The sequence below is a fragment of the Scomber japonicus genome, chromosome 8 (assembly GCF_027409825.1).
Source record: "Scomber japonicus isolate fScoJap1 chromosome 8, fScoJap1.pri, whole genome shotgun sequence".
Classification (NCBI taxonomy): Eukaryota; Metazoa; Chordata; class Actinopteri; order Scombriformes; family Scombridae; genus Scomber; species Scomber japonicus.
In genome coordinates this window covers 32522355-32541010 of record NC_070585.1, presented here as the reverse complement: position 1 = coordinate 32541010, position 18656 = coordinate 32522355, and the positions used below count along the sequence as shown (strand labels likewise).

General features: G+C 41.2%; 1 protein-coding gene across 1 annotated transcript; it reads right to left on the bottom strand.

Annotated features, from left to right (window-relative positions):
- Positions 1–3455: 3455 nt before the first annotated feature.
- LOC128363226 (neoverrucotoxin subunit alpha-like) lies at positions 3456–4503 on the bottom strand. Its single transcript, XM_053324172.1, has 2 exons — positions 3822–4503; positions 3456–3784 (listed from the first exon to the last, which is right to left on the bottom strand). The coding sequence occupies exons 1-2, from the start codon at positions 4454–4456 to the stop codon at positions 3757–3759; spliced, it is 663 nt and encodes a 220-aa protein (XP_053180147.1). The 5' UTR covers positions 4457–4503; the 3' UTR covers positions 3456–3756.
- Between the last annotated feature and the right edge of the window lie 14153 nt (positions 4504–18656).

Genomic DNA, 18656 nt, shown 5'->3' with positions numbered 1-18656 from the left:
TAGTCCTCTGTGACAGTAAAGTGAATAAACTGATTGATTAACCTGAGAGCTGATCAGCTGATAGATCTCAGCTTTGATCACCGTAGAGCAGTGACTCATTTTAGTTCAGCCCAGTTTAATCTCAAATAGGTCTGACCAGTAAAACCACTGCAGAATAACCTGTAAATATTATATCATATATATTATAAACCCACTGAGGCAAATTTATCCTTCAAATCTGAATCAAGCTGCAAAATAAGTGAAATAAGTGTGTTTTATTAAACTGTGCTTTTAAATACTGCAGTGCACTTTTAGTAGTAGTACTTTTGCACTCTGAGTATTTTATTATTATTATTTATAATACTAATGCAAATAAAATAAAATATACACCAAAATAAAATAAAATGCCTCCACAATTAACTCGAAATTAATAATCATAGGAAAAATAAAATATGAATTATAAATTAATTAATCAATTGGATTTACAAACACAATCCTTCCACAAGAAAAATAAAAAGGTAAACCAAAAATAGACCAAAATAATAATGTGCTCATTTCCTGCCATTAAACTACCACTACTACTTTAAATTAACCCCTCTAAAAGTGCATAAAACATTATAAAGAAACATTTTAATATCAAAACGCACCTATGGGAGCAGCACAGGGTACAGTCAGCGCACGCACGCACACACACACGCACGCACACACACACGCACACACACACACACACACACACACACACACACACTGCAGCAGGGTCTGTCTCCTGCAGCGAGTCACACAAAATGCAATGAGAACGACCATCGTTAAATTTAAATAGTTACGGCCGTTTTTTGGCGGGAAAATACAAAGTGAAAACAAATTAATATGTTAATAAAGGTCTACTGTTATGTTACATACAGTTTTGGCCAGAATAACTGACTCTTAAAGTGCTATCTTAACAGAGAGCATCACAGTACACGTCTTACCTATAGACCAGCACAACAGCTGTAGTGGTTTTCCCGGGATTTCGGACTGACGTCACTCATCCATTCTTTGTGTGTTTCACTAATTAAACCCCCCCATGCAACAACAGGTGAACCGGAACTTTAAAAAAAACTCTCAACAATTGAACAATTCACAACTAATACAAAACAATGCGCAAAAATTCAAACTCTACAATAATGGATTACCACACTAAGGTTTTGACGAAGTTCACAAATATAAACGGATTTAAAAAAAAAAAGAAGATTTTTTTTTTTTTAAATAAACAAAATAATATAATACATGTTGACTCCACTACACACACACACACCCTGCTGGTTAAATTGGCTACCCTCGCTCCCTTTTTATAAATCTTGTGAAGTATGATGGCGTACTGTCTTTGGGTGTTAAGCAGACCACCTTAACAATGGTTTGCTTTGCTTTACTGTAACGCTCTCGAGACAGAGGGTTTATTTAATGAGCACATAACACATATACCAGCAGCTACTACAGTTAGCCAGTTAGCTGAGTTAGCAGATGAGTTAGCCGCCGAGCTAGCAACCGAGTTAGACGCCGAGCTAGCAGCCGAGTTAGACGCCGAGCTAGCAGCCGAGTTAGCCGCCGAGCTAGCAACCGAGTTAGCCGCCGAGCTAGCAGTCGAGTTAGCAGATGAGTTAGCCGCTGACTTAGCCGTTGAGTTAGCAGCCGAGTTAGCAGATGAGTTAGCCACAGAGCTATCAGCGGAGTTAACCGCTGAGGTAGCATCCGAGTTAGCCGCGATTGGGGAACATAGGTACGCTCCCCAACTGGCACACACCTACTCCTGGGAAAAGCTAGAAACTTGGCGTTAATTTCCCTGGCTACTCTACAGAGGTGTCCTTACTTAAGTAGAAATGTTGGGCATCTATACTTGACTGGAGTATTTATTTTTCAGCCGACTTTTTACTTCTTCTACTCCTTACATTTCATAAATAGCCTCGTTACTCCTGTATAATTTCGGCGTGTTTTCATTCCGGCTTGTCATAGTTCAAAAACACACTCACACAAATAAAAAAAAAACAGCCAAATGTTATCTGAGTTTATATTATTGATATTTGCAATATTTGTAAGAAGCCAGAGAGCCACCGCCAGAAGGGACCCCATATAATTGAAAAAACGTCTCAGGGCAGTTAAACAAGCACGAATAAAGTCATATGAGACACCGTTTTGTTCAGAAGAAGTTCGGCTATAGAGCCAGCACAATCATTTACAGCTCAACCAAACACAAGTCACACACCGAGCAACTGATTGTGCCAACTCACAGAATAAACCATCAAAGAAAAATCCAAACAAACTTCCCACTGTACATTTACAACTACAAATTATTGATGTCTTACCTTCGCTGTTTTTATGGTTAAAAGTTGTCTGGTCGCATAATATTCCCAGTTACACAGCTACTCCAATGTCTCTGGATCATTTTGAGTCGATTCAAGCCAGTTTCCATTTATTTACATGGCATGGGGGATGAATAGCATTAAGGTCACCTGCCTCGCCGTCCTCAATGCAAACAGTCTTTGTCACCATCTAGTGGTTGAACTGTGCTATTGTGACAGATTTAGCCAACTGCTACTACTTTCTATCTCATCCCAAATTTTTCAACATTTTAATATGACATTATAGTCATTATGGCCTTTAGAAAAATGTTGGGGTTTTTTGGTGGAATGGGCTCTCTATATAATATTTATAATATGGTAAAGGTGACATTTTATGTTTTGGCCATTTTGAGTTGCATTGAAAATAAAATTAATAAATTCGCAACCACTTGATTTTTTTGGAAATGAGTAGTTTAGGTTAGTCGACTAATAGAAAAATTAGTCGAAAGATCAGTTGTTATAAAATTAGTTGTTAGTGGCAGCACTACTGCAGAGTTAGGAAGCAACAACGAGAATGAATCAAACATCATCTTTAAAGTCTAATAACTGAAACAAGAACCATCTGATTCCAGTCCAGTTTATTTTACAATGATCTCTGCTGCTTTGTTCAGCAGACACAGAGATGTTTAACCATCAGAGAGAAAGTGTATCTGACTCACCTGATGTCTTCTTTCTGTCTTTCTTTCTGTCTTTCTTTCATGGAGAGATGAAGTCATTGAAGCTAACACCACAGAGAGCTGAGGCGTTGTTGTGTTTGTTCAGCAGGTGTTTCATTTAATCCACTGCTCGATTAAAACAAAAGGGAAACACAACCACTAAATCTTAAGAGAAGTACATTTGGATTATTCCTTTCTTGCAAACACTGGTTGAGATGTAAAGACAGTCAGTAAAGTGAAGATGCGTTCAACAATAATACCATCAATAGTTTTTATTGATGATGCAGAGATAAAATACATGTGAGAAGCACAAAAACACTGTGACAGATGTTATTAGATTGAAACATGAATAGAGCTGCATGCTGCTCATTGGATCCTGACAGTAACAACAGCAACTGACACTAATCAATGAATCATGTAGAAGGAAAAATAGCTGAGTGTTTGAGTCTGAGACAGATCTGCTTCACAGTGCAGAGTGTGTGATGTTTGATTTCAGCAGCTGATCTTCAGTCAGCAGAGTTTCTATCTGAGAGACTCTCCCTCCTACAGAGGAACCAGAGAGACTCTCCCTCCTACAGAGGAACCAGAGAGACTCTCCCTCCTACAGAGGAACCAGAGAGACTCTCCCTCCTACAGAGGAACCAGAGAGACTCTCCCTCCTACAGAGGAACCAGAGAGACTCTCCCTCCTACAGAGGACACAGAGAGACTCTCCCTCCTACAGAGGACACAGAGAGACTCTCCCTCCTACAGAGACACAGAGAAACTCTCCCTCCTACAGAGGAATCAGAGACACTGAGGAACCAGGCCACCAGAACCCAAACCCAGCACACAGAGGTTCAGTGAATGTGGTGTTGAAGGTGTGGAGGTGGATCAGTGTGTCAGAGGAGACTCTGTAGAAGGACAGAGTGCCAGCAGGACAGTCCACATACACTGCTACTCTGTTAGAGACAGAGGAGGAGGCGGAGGAGGAGGAGATGGCTGTTTCTCTGTTATTGTGATAGACATAGTAACGACCATCAGAGCACCTCAGACTCCAGGACTGATCATTCCTTCCAAACCAACAGTAATAACTGTCTCCTTTCCTGCTGATTCTTCTGTAACTCACTGATATATAAACTGTTCCTCTCCACTCGACCTCCCAGTAACAGCGACCAGTCAGATCATTTCTACACAGCAGCTGACGCCAGGAGTCAAATCTCTCTGGATGATCAGGATATGACTGATCCTCCTCCACACGTGTCACCTTCCTGTTGTTATCAGACAGTTTGAGTTTTCTGTTCATTGTGTTTGGATCCAGTTCCAGTTCACAGGCATCTGATGGAGAGAACGAGACACAATACAGCTGCAGTTTATCATCTGTTGATTTATTAACTACTTTACTGACAATCACTGAAATGAAACCATTCAAACTTAAACCATCTCCATGACAACTGAGGAAGACCATGAGATGTGACTGAAAGCTTTGGACATACAGAGTAAGTGGACCTTTAACAGTTCAGTTAGAACATGAACAGTCAACATGACAGTGATACTCAGTAATATTTGTAGGAGCAGCATTTAAGGTTATTTAAGGTTAAAAATAGTTATTTTATGTTTTGTCTACATTGATGCAGTTAGCGTAGCTGTAATAGATGTACACAAAGGAGCACAATGGTAGATGTTGATAACCAGAAAGGGATCAGTGTGGATGGTGATGACTGGGGAGGTTTGTTTGTTGGGGGTGGGGTTATCGTTTTATGGTTATTGTTGAAATAATGAAAATGAAAAAATGTTAATCACAAAAGAAAAAAGTTCTCATGAACCAAACTGAAAACACACTCACACTTCCTCAGACCAGGTTTCAGTCTCTGCAGTCCACCATGGTCCATCCTGGAGAAAGAGACAAAGACAAAATCAGCTTCATACACCTTCACTCATATCCACCATTAAACATGAACCAGAGTCCCTCAGTTAGTCAGAGTGACTGTCCATCTATCCATACCTGAGAGTGTCCACCTGTCCATACCTGAGAGTGTCCACCTCTCTGTCCATACCTGAGAGTGTCCAGTCTCCAGTGTGGATCCTCCAGTCTTGCAGTCAGTAGCTTCTCTCCTGAGTCTCCTGGATGATTGTAGCTCAGGTCCAGCTCTCTCAGATGGGAGGGGTTGCAGCTCAGAGCTGAGGCCAGAGAAGCACAGCCTTCCCCTGTGATCAGACATCCTGACAGACTGAACAGAATAGAATAAGCTTTATTGTCATAGCAATAAAGTTACCAAGAATTACAACAAAACTTGCCGTACCATGCCTAAATATGAAAATAGAAAATAAACATTCATCAGTAAATATATATAGATATATTTAAAAGCATTAAAAAACAGCTTGAAAGCAGTGTTGCACAAGTATATAAACTATATTGCACTTTGAGTTAGGTTGTAGTAAAATGATTCTCAGTACAGTTCATGACACAGTGGTGGGGCAGCGTTTGTTCAGTTCAGTGATGGCTCTTCTCAATCCATAATCATGGTGACATTACTGTGTTTGCAAAAATATTAGGCTATTTAGTAGTAGTGTGTTATTTAGTGTTAGTAGCGGGATATTTAGTAATTTAAATATATATAAATAGATATATCAGTCATTTAAATTGACAATTGAAATTAAAGGTGCAAGCAGCGGGCCCCACCCCCCCATGCATGTCGGTTTACAGATACAATAGGGCTTCGCGTTGGTCAGCGCTCGGGCCCTAACTATGATATAATGCAAACTTACAATATATATATATTAGCAGCTAGAACTACAATGTGACTTGTCCACAGTTACTTTTCGACAATGCAAACTGACTATTCATTTCTCTTATTTATTAATTTATTTATTTTTTTATTGATTTTATTGATTTTTTTATCAAAACAAAACATAAATAACATACAAGTGCTCTCTGTATCACAAGGATGTCACAACAGGAAGGAAAATAAACCACCATGCAAACCAGAATGACTTCAGGTAGTTCACGACTATCCTCACCCCAAAACGTGAAAAAGGCAGCAAATAACAATAAAAAAAATAAAAAAATAAATACATTTAAAAAAAAGAGGAGTCCCACTGCCACCCCAACTGTCGCATTAGTCACTCCATACACATACTGTGCCTTGTCTCACCCGGAAGTAAAAATAGAAATTATACAAGTACTGTACACGAGACAAAAACAGGGTGGATGACGTTAATAAAAATAAATAAGTCAATGTAAAAACAGATAAACAATAAAATTAAATTTAAAATACCTAATTAAATTAAATAAAGCCATCTGTACAACAAAAAACATATATAATTAGAGATAGTCAGATAAGTAAAGAAAGAAAGCAAAGCAAAAGCAGAGAAGGGGAGATCTAGAGAGTTGGCAACAACGGATATAACATAAATCATCCAGTGGGAGTATTCCAGTCTAAAGCATATCTGCCCTGCCCTTATTTACAGTGTCCCGGAGGGGCAAGGGTAGGTATCTCAGAAAGGCCGACCATGTTCCCTCAAACTAATTATCATCCCCTTTCATTCGCGCGGTAAGTCTTTCTAAGGGTAAAACTTTACATGTTTCTCGGTACCATTGTGTAACAGTTGGAGGTTTGTCACTAATCCACTGCTTCAGAATACATCTCCTGGCCAGAAACAGACGTTTGTCACAGAGTTTAAAATCTGTTCTACTCAGAGATAATGTTTTTGAAGGCAAGCTTAATATGAAGAGGCCAGAGTCTTTTGAAACTTTCAGTGAGAAAATTTTACGCAATTCCTGGGATACATTGCTCCAAAACCTTGCGATCAAACGGCACTCCCAAAAGCAGTGAATGTATGTCCCAACAGACAATTTACACTTGATGCAAAGGGGAGAGGTCCAGTTATCCATCTTTTTTTTTTTTTTTTTTTAAAGATTTTGTTGGCATAGACGCCTTTATTTATCAGTAGATAGACAGGAAACATAGGAGAGAGAGGGGGGTGTGACATGCAGCAAAGGACCTCCGATCGGGAGTCGAACCGGGGTCGGCTGCGTATATGGTATGCGCTCTAACCACTCGACCACCTGCGCGCCCCAGTTAGCCATCTTATTAAGAATGCATGGTGTTATGTGGGATCTATGGAGTATTTTTTATTGGGTTTCTCTCATTTGGTTGCAAATGAATGTGGTTTTGGCAGAGATTATAGCTTCGTGCCAGTCATCTTCAATAAATTGCCCACCAAGATCACGTTCCCACTTCTGTATCACCTTCCTTATATCTGATGGATCTAAGGAGTAGAGTAGCGAAAAGGAATGAGAGAGAAAATGCCTTGTGTCTTTTCGATTCAGTACAGATAAATCTATATCACTGAAAGAGGGAGCGCCTGTGTGAAGATTTTTCACCTTTGACAGAATAAAACTATGGAGTTGAAGATACCCATAAAAGTGTTCAGATGCAATATTGTATTTTTGTTGAAGCTGTTGAAAGGACATCAGTGTATTACCCTGGTATACAGCTCAAATAAGCCTGACGCCTTTCTTATGCCAATTATCAAATACATTGTTATTAATTCCTGGGGCGAACTCATCATTCCTAGTCACAGGCGTTAATGCAAAGGATGAAGTGTTTTCCCCAAAATGCTTGGCAATGTCTCACCAGACTTTGATGGTGTTATGAATAATAGGGTTACGCTTAATATTTGGCAACCTCTTTTCTCCATGATTAGTGAGTTTACTCAGCAGGGAGTAGGGAGAGGGGAACCATTTATCAATACCCACTTCAGATTTCAAATGAGACTGAAGCCAGTCCCAGATTATTCGGGTTATAAAATCTCAGATTGGGTAGGGCGAAGGCCCCTCGTTCCACTGGCAGTTGTAAAGTCTTAATACTGATTCTGGGTAGATAAAGATCCAAAAATAAATCGTGAAACGGCCCTTTCTAGATCTAAGATGATCTTCTTTGATATCCATAATGGTCTGATTTATTTAATTGAAATATTGGTGATCGAGGTTATAGTTTAGCTCCCTGACTGATGAAACCCCTAGTGAGATGTTTTTGCCATCTAATTCATGTTTAATCATTTTTGTTTTCATTTCTGTGACAGTGCAACAGCTGAGACAGCGTTCAGAGCACAGGTCATTCCTTCTATGACAGATTTAGGAAAAAAAATGTGAACATGTTCTTGCATCTTCATTGAGTCTTCATTGAAGATTAAATGACAGAAACATAGATCCTGACTCACATGTTGGTGTGGAAAGAATTTTACTTACTTGATCACCTCAGCTCAGACAGTACAAAAAATCTTTTTGGTATCAGAAACTCTTCATGTAAACTAGAAACTTGGAGAAGCCAAAATATTACTTCATATACACAGTAATAAAACTGACCTGAGCGTTTCCAGTGTACAGTGTGGACTCTCCAGTCCAGCAGAAAGCTGCTTCACTCCTGCATCCTTCAGGTTGTTGTTACTCAGGTCCAGATCTCTCAGACTAGAGGACTGGGAGCTCAGAACTGAGGACAGGGCTGCACAGCTTCTCTCTGAGAGGTTACAAATACTCAACCTGGAGAAGAATTTTAATAATTCACAGATTCAATATATAAAGACAAGAAAAGCTTAGTGGGTAAACCTTTACAGACAGTTGAATACTGACCTGAGAGTTTCCAGTGTACAGTGTGGACTCTCCAGTCCAGCAGAAAGCTGCTTCACTCCTGAATCCTGCAGGTTGTTGTTACTCAGGTCCAGATCTCTCAGACTAGAGGACTGGGAGCTGAGAACTGAGGACAGAGCTGCACAGCTTCTCTCTGAGAGGTTACAAATACTCAACCTGGAGAAGAATTTTAATAATTCACAGATTCAATATATAAAGACAATAAAAGCTTAGTGGGTAAACCTTTACAGACAGTTGAATCCATACCTGAGAGTTTCCAGTGTACAGTGTGGACTGTCCAGTCCAGCAGAAAGCTGCTTCACTCCTAAATCCTGCAGGTTGTTGTTACTCAGGTCCAGATCTCTCAGACTAGAGGACTGGGAGCTGAGAACTGAGGACAGAGCTGCACAGCTTCTCTCTGAGAGGTTACAGTCAGTGAGTCTGAAGAAAAATCAGCAGAACAAAAGAATTGCAAACATAAGTTTTCTTCATTGAGCAAAGATGAAACTACATTAATCTGGATAGTTCTGTGTGTACTTACAGAGCTTTGTTGGAGGCTTTGACCACTGGCAACAGTCTCAAAAGAACCTCGTCTGAAGCAGAGTATTTCTTCAGGTCAAACACGTCCAGATCTTTTTCTGATGACAGTAAGATGAAGCCCAGAGCTGACCACTGAGCAGGGGACAGTTTATGTGTAGAGAGACTTCCTGATCTCAGGTACTGTTGGATCTCCTCCACTAGAGAACGATCATTCAGTTCATTCAGACAGTGGAACAGATTGATGCTTCTCTCTGCAGACAGACTCTCACTGATCTTCTTCTTGATGTACTCAACTGTGTCCTCACTGGTCTGTAAGCTACTTCCTATCGGTATCAGCAGGCCTCGTAGGAGAGTCTGGTTGGTCTGCAGTAAAAAACCCAGGAGGAAGCGGAGGAGCAAGTCCAGGTGTCCATTTGGACTCTTTAAGGCCTCGTCCACAGCACTCTGGTAGAAATGTGTTGATTTGCCTCCAAACGCTTCAGACCACCTGGATGTTGTTTGTTGTTCTGTCAGCAGATTGACTCCAGACTTGATGAATGTCAGATAGACATGAAGAGCAGCCAGAAACTCCTGAACACTCAGATGGACGAAGCAGAACACCTTGTCCTGGTACAGCCCTCTCTCCTCTTTAAAGACCTGTGTGAACACTCCCGAGTACACTGAGGCTTCTCTGATATCGATGCCACACTCTGTCAGGTCTGATTCATAGAAGATCAGGTTGCCTTTCTGCAGCTGCTCAAAAGCCAGTTTTCCCAGAGACTCAATCATCTTCCTGCTCTCGGGACTCCAATGTGGATCTGACTCAGCTCCTCCATCATACTTGACCTTCTTCAGTTTGGTCTGAAGCACCAGGAAGTGGATGTACATCTCAGTCAAGGTCTTGGGCAGCTCTCCTCCCTCTCTGCTTTTCAACACATCCTCCAGAACTGTAGCAGTGATCCAGCAGAAGACTGGGATGTGGCACATGATGTGGAGGCTTCGTGATGTCTTGATGTGGGAGATGATGGTGCTGGTCTGCTCCTCATCTCTGAATCTCTTCCTGAAGTACTCCTCCTTCTGTGGGTCAGTGAACCCTCTGACCTCTGTCACCATGCCGACACACTCAGGAGGGATCTGATTGGCTGCTGCAGGTCGTGTGGTTATCCAGAGGCGAGCAGAGGGAAGCAGTTTCCCCCTGATGAGGTTTGTCAGCAGCACATCCACTGAGGTGGACTCTGTAACATCAGTTAGGATCTCAGTGTTGTGGAAGTCCAGAGGAAGTCGACACTCATCCAGACCGTCAAAGATGAACACAACCTGGAACTCTTCAAACCTGCAGATTCCTGCTTCTTTGGTTTCAGTAAAGAAGTGATGAACAAGTTCCACCAAGCTGTACTTTTTCTTTTTCAGCACATTCAGCTCTCTGAAAGTGAATGGAAATGTGAAGTGTATGTCCTGGTTGGCTTTGTCTTCAGCCCAGTCCAGAGTGAACTTCTGTGTTAAGACTGTTTTCCCAATGCCAGCCACTCCCCTTGTCATCACTGTCCTGATTGGTTCATCTCTTCCAGGTGAGGCTTTAAAGATGTCTTCTTGTCTGATTGTTGTTTCTGGTCTGACTGGTTTCCTGGATGCTGTTTCAATCTGTCTGACCTCATGTTCATCATTGACCTCTGCAGTCCCTCCCTCTGTGATGTAGAGCGGTGTGTAGATCTCATTCAGAAGGGTTGGGTTTCCTGCTTTAGCGATCCCCTCAAACACACACTGGAACTTCTTCTCCAGGTTAGACTTGAGTTTACGTCGACACTTTGCAGCACGAGCTCCTGAATGAACAAACAACAAATGAAATCAGTGAGTGGATCCTACAGAAAGTCTAGAAATCTGAACATGTAAGTGTGTCTGTGTAGTTTTTCCTCCTCCATCAGTTTTATTCAGCTCATTAGTGGAGGACAAACAGCCTCTGATCTGATGCAGATGTGTGCAGCATATTGATAACAGAGTTTGAAATATAAACCTCTCTCATCTTGCCTCCATTTCCTCTCCATCATGTTAAATCTGTTAAAAATCCTCTTACTGCTCTGCAGACGCTCAGCCAGCTCCTCCTGCTTCATTCTCCTCAGGAAGTGCAGTGTGATCTTCAGAAATGCCTCTCTACTGCTCCTCCTCCGCTCTTCCTCCTCACCATCCAACACTGCCCCATCCTCACTCTGACTCTCTAAGCATTCTGGGTCGTCTGGACTCAGACCCCTCTGGACTCTCTTCAGCTCGTTCTTCACAAAAGTGACGATGTTCTCCTCCAGCAGCTGGAACGGAAAAAAAAGTGAACATTTCATTTAAACTGGTAGAACTCAACATGTGATTCATGTGTCAGTCTGAAGGCCTGCTGGTCTAAACAGAGCAGCATGGACACTGTTAGGACCTGAATGCTACTTCAGTATTTCATCTGTGGTTGATGAAGTTAATATTAAAAGGTGTGTTTGTACATGTACACACCATAAATATGGAGTCCAGCTGTGTTTGATGCTGCTGTGCAGACTGATCACTGGGAAACTCTGAGCTCTGCAGCTGAACTCTGTGGACAAAACATCACGTTTAAGGACATTTAATGACTCAAATCTGCACTCAGCTTATTAAAGATGACAAAATGAACCCCTGTAAATGCTGCTCTGATTACTGGATGTTAAATTCTCACCTTCCATCAGCAGGTTGTCCATCTTTAAACTTAACTAGATGCTTCATAGACTGGTCACTCTTCATGGACACACAGCTAGGTTCAGGAGAGTCTGCTTTCTTCTGTATCCTGATATGAATAAAGAGGTGAAAAAAGCATGTAGTTAACACCAAAGAACTGCTGTCCAGCTTCACAGAGTCTCTACTGCCCAGCTTCACTGAGTCTCTACTGCCCAGCTTCACTGAGTCTCTGCAGTCCAGCTTCTACAGACACCCAGCCAGCTCCCAAAACATCACCTGTCCGTTCCTGTTCCTCTTGTTACCTGTTCCTGCTGGTTTCAACCTTATTTGAACTGCTTTCCCTTTATGGTCTGTAAGCCTGTCTGTTGGTTTTTGAGCATTATAGTGCTCCGTAACACAGGAGGTTTATTCAGCCCAAACAACCAACCAACCATTTTTAAATTCTTACCTTCCATCAGCAGGTTGTCCATCTTTAAAGGTAAAAGGATGATCCATAGACCGGTCACTCTTCATGGACACACAGCTGGGTTCAGGAGAGTCTGCTCTCTGCTGCTGCATCCTGATACAAACAAACAACAAATCAAAGAGTTTAAAAAGATGAATTTTGAGCAGACTGTCAGCAGCTGAAGTTTTAGAAGCAGAATGAAAATCAGTAAGAAGACAGTGGATGAGAAACGTTCTCCTGTTCATCAAAATGTCATCTGATGAAAGATGCTGTCTCATCTTAGTTGATTAGTTGACTAATCAGTGGTTGAGCTCTTTGTTAACTCACAAAGTTAGTAGTTCATTCTGAGTTATTGTGACTTATTATTCAGTAGTTGAGTGTCAGATGTGACAGTGAGTGTGAATAATGATGGTGGAGTGATGTGAGTGGAGAACAGTGATGGACAGTTAGAGATCCTCATCTCACCTCTGAGCTTTGGTCTGGCTGTCATGTTCCCCACACAGAGAGCTTTTAGAGGGAGGGACTCCCTCCTCTCTGTCCTCACACTGATCCATAGCAGAGAGACACCTTCACACAAACACAACAACATGCTCATTCATTACAACCAGCTGCACATCACACAGGTCTGCACTGCTGTCTAACATCCTGTCATTATTCATTCCACCACCAGATGGAGCCAAAGTAACAAACTATTTAAAGACTTTCACTGAGCTTTAATATTTAATGTTTTCTTTGATACAGCCAATTCATGAATCAAACACACAATTACTGACTTCAAGAAACAGTTTTACAAAAACAAGTCAGTCACTTTAGTCTATTTAGCTAAAGTTTAGTACAATGAATGTCATTGTACCCAAACCCTTTAACAGCTAGATTCAGTTGTTGGGCAGGGTGCTGTACCATTTGAAAATGACCCAAAAGATGAGTCTAATCTTTATATTATAATCAGGTATATAGGCTACTGTATATTACATGCTCATACTCATATAACTCATTTTATAGTATTAACTGTCAGTGAAAGTTTAGTGTGACAGAGTTCACACATGAACAGCTAACTGCTCAATAACACTTTAAAAACATGCAGCAGACAAAATTACTTGATACAAACAGCTGAAACACACAGGCAGGAATGGAGGCTCCTAATAAAGCTTTGAACCCAAAAATAGAGAAGAGAAAACAGCAGTACACTCTGAGAAGATCACACATCATAAGCAAGTATCCACTGAAATACAGGCAACCAGTGTTATACTAGAAACACACAAAAAGGACATCTCTGAATTTATATGGAGCTCATAACTCCTGGATGATTTAGATCAGCTCAAGAACTGCACCAAGCCGCTTTAAATAATGACAAAAAAAGAAAAAGAAAGTAAAGGGTTAGAAACAAAGGCCCATACTCTAACCAAACTCTTAATGTGGGAAAAAACTGGGACAAACTATATTGGAGATGTTCCTATAACAATAAATCTAAAATGAGGCTATAATCAGTAAGTTGAATAAAATGATGAAAGCTTTACTTCATGTAACTAGCAGCCAACAGGGTTAAATACATTTCTCATTTTACATCATATGCATCATATTTTTATTAATACACTGCTTACCCCGTCCTCGTGCTGTGTCTCCCCCCCGCTTCACTTCCTTGTTGTGCAGAGAGAGAGAGAGAGAGAGAGAGAGAGAGAGAGAGAGAGAGAGAGAGAGAGAGAGAGAGAGAGAGAGAGAGAGAGAGAGAGAGAGAGAGAGAGAGAGAGAGAGAGAGCTCATCATAGACACATATTGAGAGCAAAATTAAGAGGTTATATCTATTTTTAAAAACTTGAATTTTGAGTCCTCTTTGGATTTATTAAACCAAACTTATCTTTTCCTACATTGTGTTTGTTCAATGTAGAAAACTAACTTTCTTTACTTTTCAATAAAAGACTTCCAGATGTCTTAGAAGTGGATCATTTAGCTCCCCTTATCAACTTCCTGTAGCCGTTTGTTTTTGACATTTTATTTTGAATGAGTCATGAGCCAAACAGGAAGGAAGTGCAACGGTTGTCTTGGATAGGGTGCCTTGACAGCGCACACAGATATATGTACTTACCCCATTGCCAGGGGGTCCTTGAAACAGTTTGCTACAGGTCAAGTTAGGCCAAAATGCAATGAAATTTGAAACTATTGAGGTATTAACATAACATGTTCTGGAAGTAAAATGTTCCAAACAATGGCGGAGCCAGTGGGGGTGGGGTGGAGGGTGCGGCCGCCCCAGGCCCACCGCCAGACTGATGACGGACCAAAAAAAAAGTAAAAGTAAAGTCCAAAGTCACCACAAACCTTTGTTGTCATGGCAACCTTAGTTGTATGTAGACAACGTAAGAAAGCGCTCCTCACTACTGGCATTTTTTAATTTATTTATTAGTTTATCAGCTGGCCGCACAACAGCGTAAATGTCCATCAAAGTGTACTTCAATTTCGGAGATATATCCTTCCACTCCTTCTGTGTGCGAGACTTCATATCAGGATTTCCTGTGTGTTTTCCATTTCCCCCAGTTTCCCCCTCCTTTTCGGTGTTGGGTGTGTCTGTCTTGTGTGTGCGTGTTCTGACCAGGCGGGGAGTTCCTGTCCTCTGAAAAGAAGCCAATGCGGAAGTAACTTAAAGCTGCATTCTATCAAAAGGCCACCAGGGGGCGACCGTCTCTATACAAGTCAATGGAGAATTCACCAACTTCTCACTTGATTTCTAACCTCAACGTTTTCAAAATGTGTTTATGGTCTCAATCGCTAGTTTAAAGCCTTCTTCAATGCAGTATGATGTTCATTTGGGACATTTTGGCCTCCCTGATTTTATATGTGACGATAAAGCAGGGTATGCATTAGGGCGTGGCTACGTCCTGATTGACAGGTTGATTGACCAATGTCCTGGAGATCCAGCCCTCGCAACCAATCACAGCCTCCCCGCTCCGCCGTTGGTCCCGCCCATACGTCCGCCCATGACTCCGCCTCATGCCCATATAAGTAGAATCCATGTTTTTATTTTTCCCAGCATGCACCTGAAATTTTCAAGATGGCGCTGCCTAGATTCGATACTATTGGCTTCCGAGCAGCAGTCCACAAACCAATGGGTGACGTCACGGATGTTACGTCCATTTCTTATATGCTGTCTATGGTTCTGACTGGAGGTTGGTCTGGAGCTGGGCGGAGCTGGAACACTTACCTGCACACGTGAAATCAATGGAGCCTCGTCTGCATCTACTCACCTCGTCCATAAATCCTGCTTCAGTCCTCCACTCGTCGCTAGATCGTCTGCTTACCCATAGTGGTATAGTGCCTTGGCTCTTGTCTCTTCTTCAGTGTTTTCATAGCATTAATTGATTGTTGTTTCCCTGTCTTCAGCTCCTGGACCAATCAACTCACCTGCTCCGTCGTGGTCTCCCTGGAAACGTCTATCTGCTGCGGTGTCTGGTCCATCTCCATCGCCCTGTGCATCTGTTCCCACCTGTTTCTTGGCAATATACCAGTTTATCACCACCACCTCTGAGTTCTTGGCTTGTGTCTGAACTTGTGTGTCCAATCATACAGACAGCCGTGACACTTCAGTTTTTTGGCTGCTTCGGCAACAGACTCACATTTGACCTCATTATCACTCATCTGGTCGTAATCTTCAAAGGATAAAGAAGTCCGTTGTGTTGTGACATCTTTGACCGCTTTGGAGAACTCTAGAGCCAGAGGTAGCCTGAAACAGATTAGAGCAGCATTAATTAAAACAAACATAAACATTAAACATTTCATTCCTACATTGACTCAAAGTGTTTGTCATTTAACACCATAGACTGTATAGATTCACAGGCGTAGCACAGAGACACACCCGCACACACGCCTCAGCCCTCCATAAACATCCAATCACTCTTGCGTTATGCAAATGAGCCAAGACATACCCTGATAGTTTGTGTTAGGTTTCAGCACTGAGTATGACCGGAGCGCACAAGGGCTTTGTGGCTTTACTGGAGAAGTCGCTGAGTAGACCACTAGTGACATTTCACTGCATCCTGCACCAGGAGGCATTGTGTGCTCAAACATTTCCTCCATATTCAATCAACAAACCTTTGTTGCCGTGGCAACCGTTGCTGTCCCAAAGGTTTGTTGCTGTCCCAAAGGTAGCCACGGCAACAAACCTTTTAGTAGTAGTAGTAGTAGTAGTATTAATAGTAGGCTACAACTAGTAGTAGCCTACTATTAATACTACTACTACTAAAACTACTTTTTATTTAGTTTATCGTTTTTATTGTTGTATGTATGTGTGTATATATATGTGTGTGTGTGTGTGTGTGTGTGTGTGTGTGTGTGTGCGCGTGTGTGTTAATATAATAATATAAAAGTTAATATAATTGCATTTTAGGGTTGTTTTTATTTAGTTTTTAATTTTATTGTTTTATACATGTGTTTTTGTTTTTTTCTATATCACTATTTTTTGAGATTCTGTAGCAATGACTTTTCCCCACAGTGGGATCAATAAATGTGTCCTTACTATCAGTACTACTACTAGTAGTACTACTACTAATACTACTTCTACTACCACAAGGCTACTACTACTACGAATACCACTTCTACTAGCCCACCACTATTACTATTACTAATACTTCTACTAATAGGCTACTACTACTATTACTACCACTACTAGTACTACTACTACTATTACTACTACTACTAGTACTACTACTACTACTACTACTATTACTACCACTACTAGTACTACTACTACTACTATTACTACCACTACTAGTACTACTACTACTATTACTACTACTACTAGTACTACTACTATTACTACCACTACTAGTACTACTATTATTACTATTACTACTACTACTAGTACTACTACTACTATTACTACCACTACTACTACTACTACTACTATTACTACCACTACTACTACTATTACTACCACTACTACTACTACTACTACTATTACTACCACTACTACTACTATTACTATTACTACTACTACTACTACTATTACTACTACTATTACTACTACTACTACTACTACTACTATTACTACTACTATTACTACTACTACTACTACTATTAATACCACTACTACTACTACTACTACTACTACTATTAATACTACTACTACTACTACTACTACTACTATTAATACTACTACTACTACTACTACTACTAAATACTATTACTACTAGCTGAGAGCTGTCACATCATCAAACATCATGACTGATTAACAGCTGATGTTTTGGGCCACTGAGTCATTTCCTGCAGGTTGTTGGTTAATATGAGTCATGAGTTGGTGTCAGTCTGAGCTTTGACACTAACCTGCTGACTTTAGCTCCACAATCAGCTGACAGAGTTAAAAGTGATATTAATGTTCTTATTTAACTCTTTGCAGGAAAGAGAATGAGCATATTTTACCTCCAAAATGTTTAATATTAAGACATCTGAAGTTCTCAGCTAGGCGTGGAATGATAACCGTGTTCAAGGTATACCGTGATCTGAAAAAGTCATGATAACCGAAACCGCCAAATTCTTTGTCATACCGTTCCTGAGGTATGAGCTGTTTTTAGTCTGGTCAAAGACAGGAAGTGCTGGTCAAAGACAGGAAGTGTTGGTCAGCTGCAGCGTAGAGTATCACGACCCCTCACACTGTCATTAAAGTGTATATTCAGGTTAAATGAACATGTCTGTCTTTATTTTTCTTCCTTTTAGGAACATTTTAGAGCTGGAATCACAATACCGCCATACCCTGAAACCGTGATATTTTTGCTTATGGTTATCATACCGCCAGAATCTCATACCGGCCCATGCCTAGTCTCAGCAGACTCACACAGGAAGAGAATCAGAGGTTCAGATATATATCATATTAACCCTCGTGTCGTCCTCCCGGGTCAAATTGACCCCGTCTTATTCTTCTTTCCTTCCTTCTTTCCGTCTGTACTTCGTCCATCCCCCTTTCTTCCCTCCTTCTTTCATTCCCTCCTTCCTCCCTCCTTTCCTTCCTTTCCTTCCGTCCTTCCTTCCTTCCTCCCTCCCTTCTCTCTTTCTTTCCTCTGTCCTTCTTTCATACCTTCCTCCCTTCTTTCCTTTCCTCCCTTCTTCCTTCCTTCCTTCTTTCATTCCCTCCTTCCTCCCTCCTTTCCTTCCTTTCCTTCCTTCCTTCCTTCCTTCCTCCCTCCCTTCTCTCTTTCTTTCCTCTGTCCTTCTTTCATACCTTCCTCCCTTCTTTCCTTTCCTCCCTTCTTCCTTCCCTCCTTCTTTCCTCCCTCCTTATCTTCCTTCTTCCTTCCTCCCTTCCTTCCTCCTTTCCTTTCCTTTCTTTTCCTTTCCTCCCTCCTTTCCTTCCTTCCTTCCTTCCTTCCTCCCTCCCTCCCTTCTCTCTTTCTTTCCTCTGTC

Bases quoted from the DNA above. Each gene is read 5' to 3' on its own strand.
- LOC128363226 (XM_053324172.1), bottom strand. From the start codon at position 4,456: ATGGTCTTCCTCAGTTGTCATGGAGATGGTTTAAGTTTGAATGGTTTC. The intron at 3,785-3,821 runs GTGGCCTGGTTC...ATTCCTCTGTAG, and splicing joins TGTGCTGGGTTTGGGTTCTG to GAGGGAGAGTTTCTCTGTGT.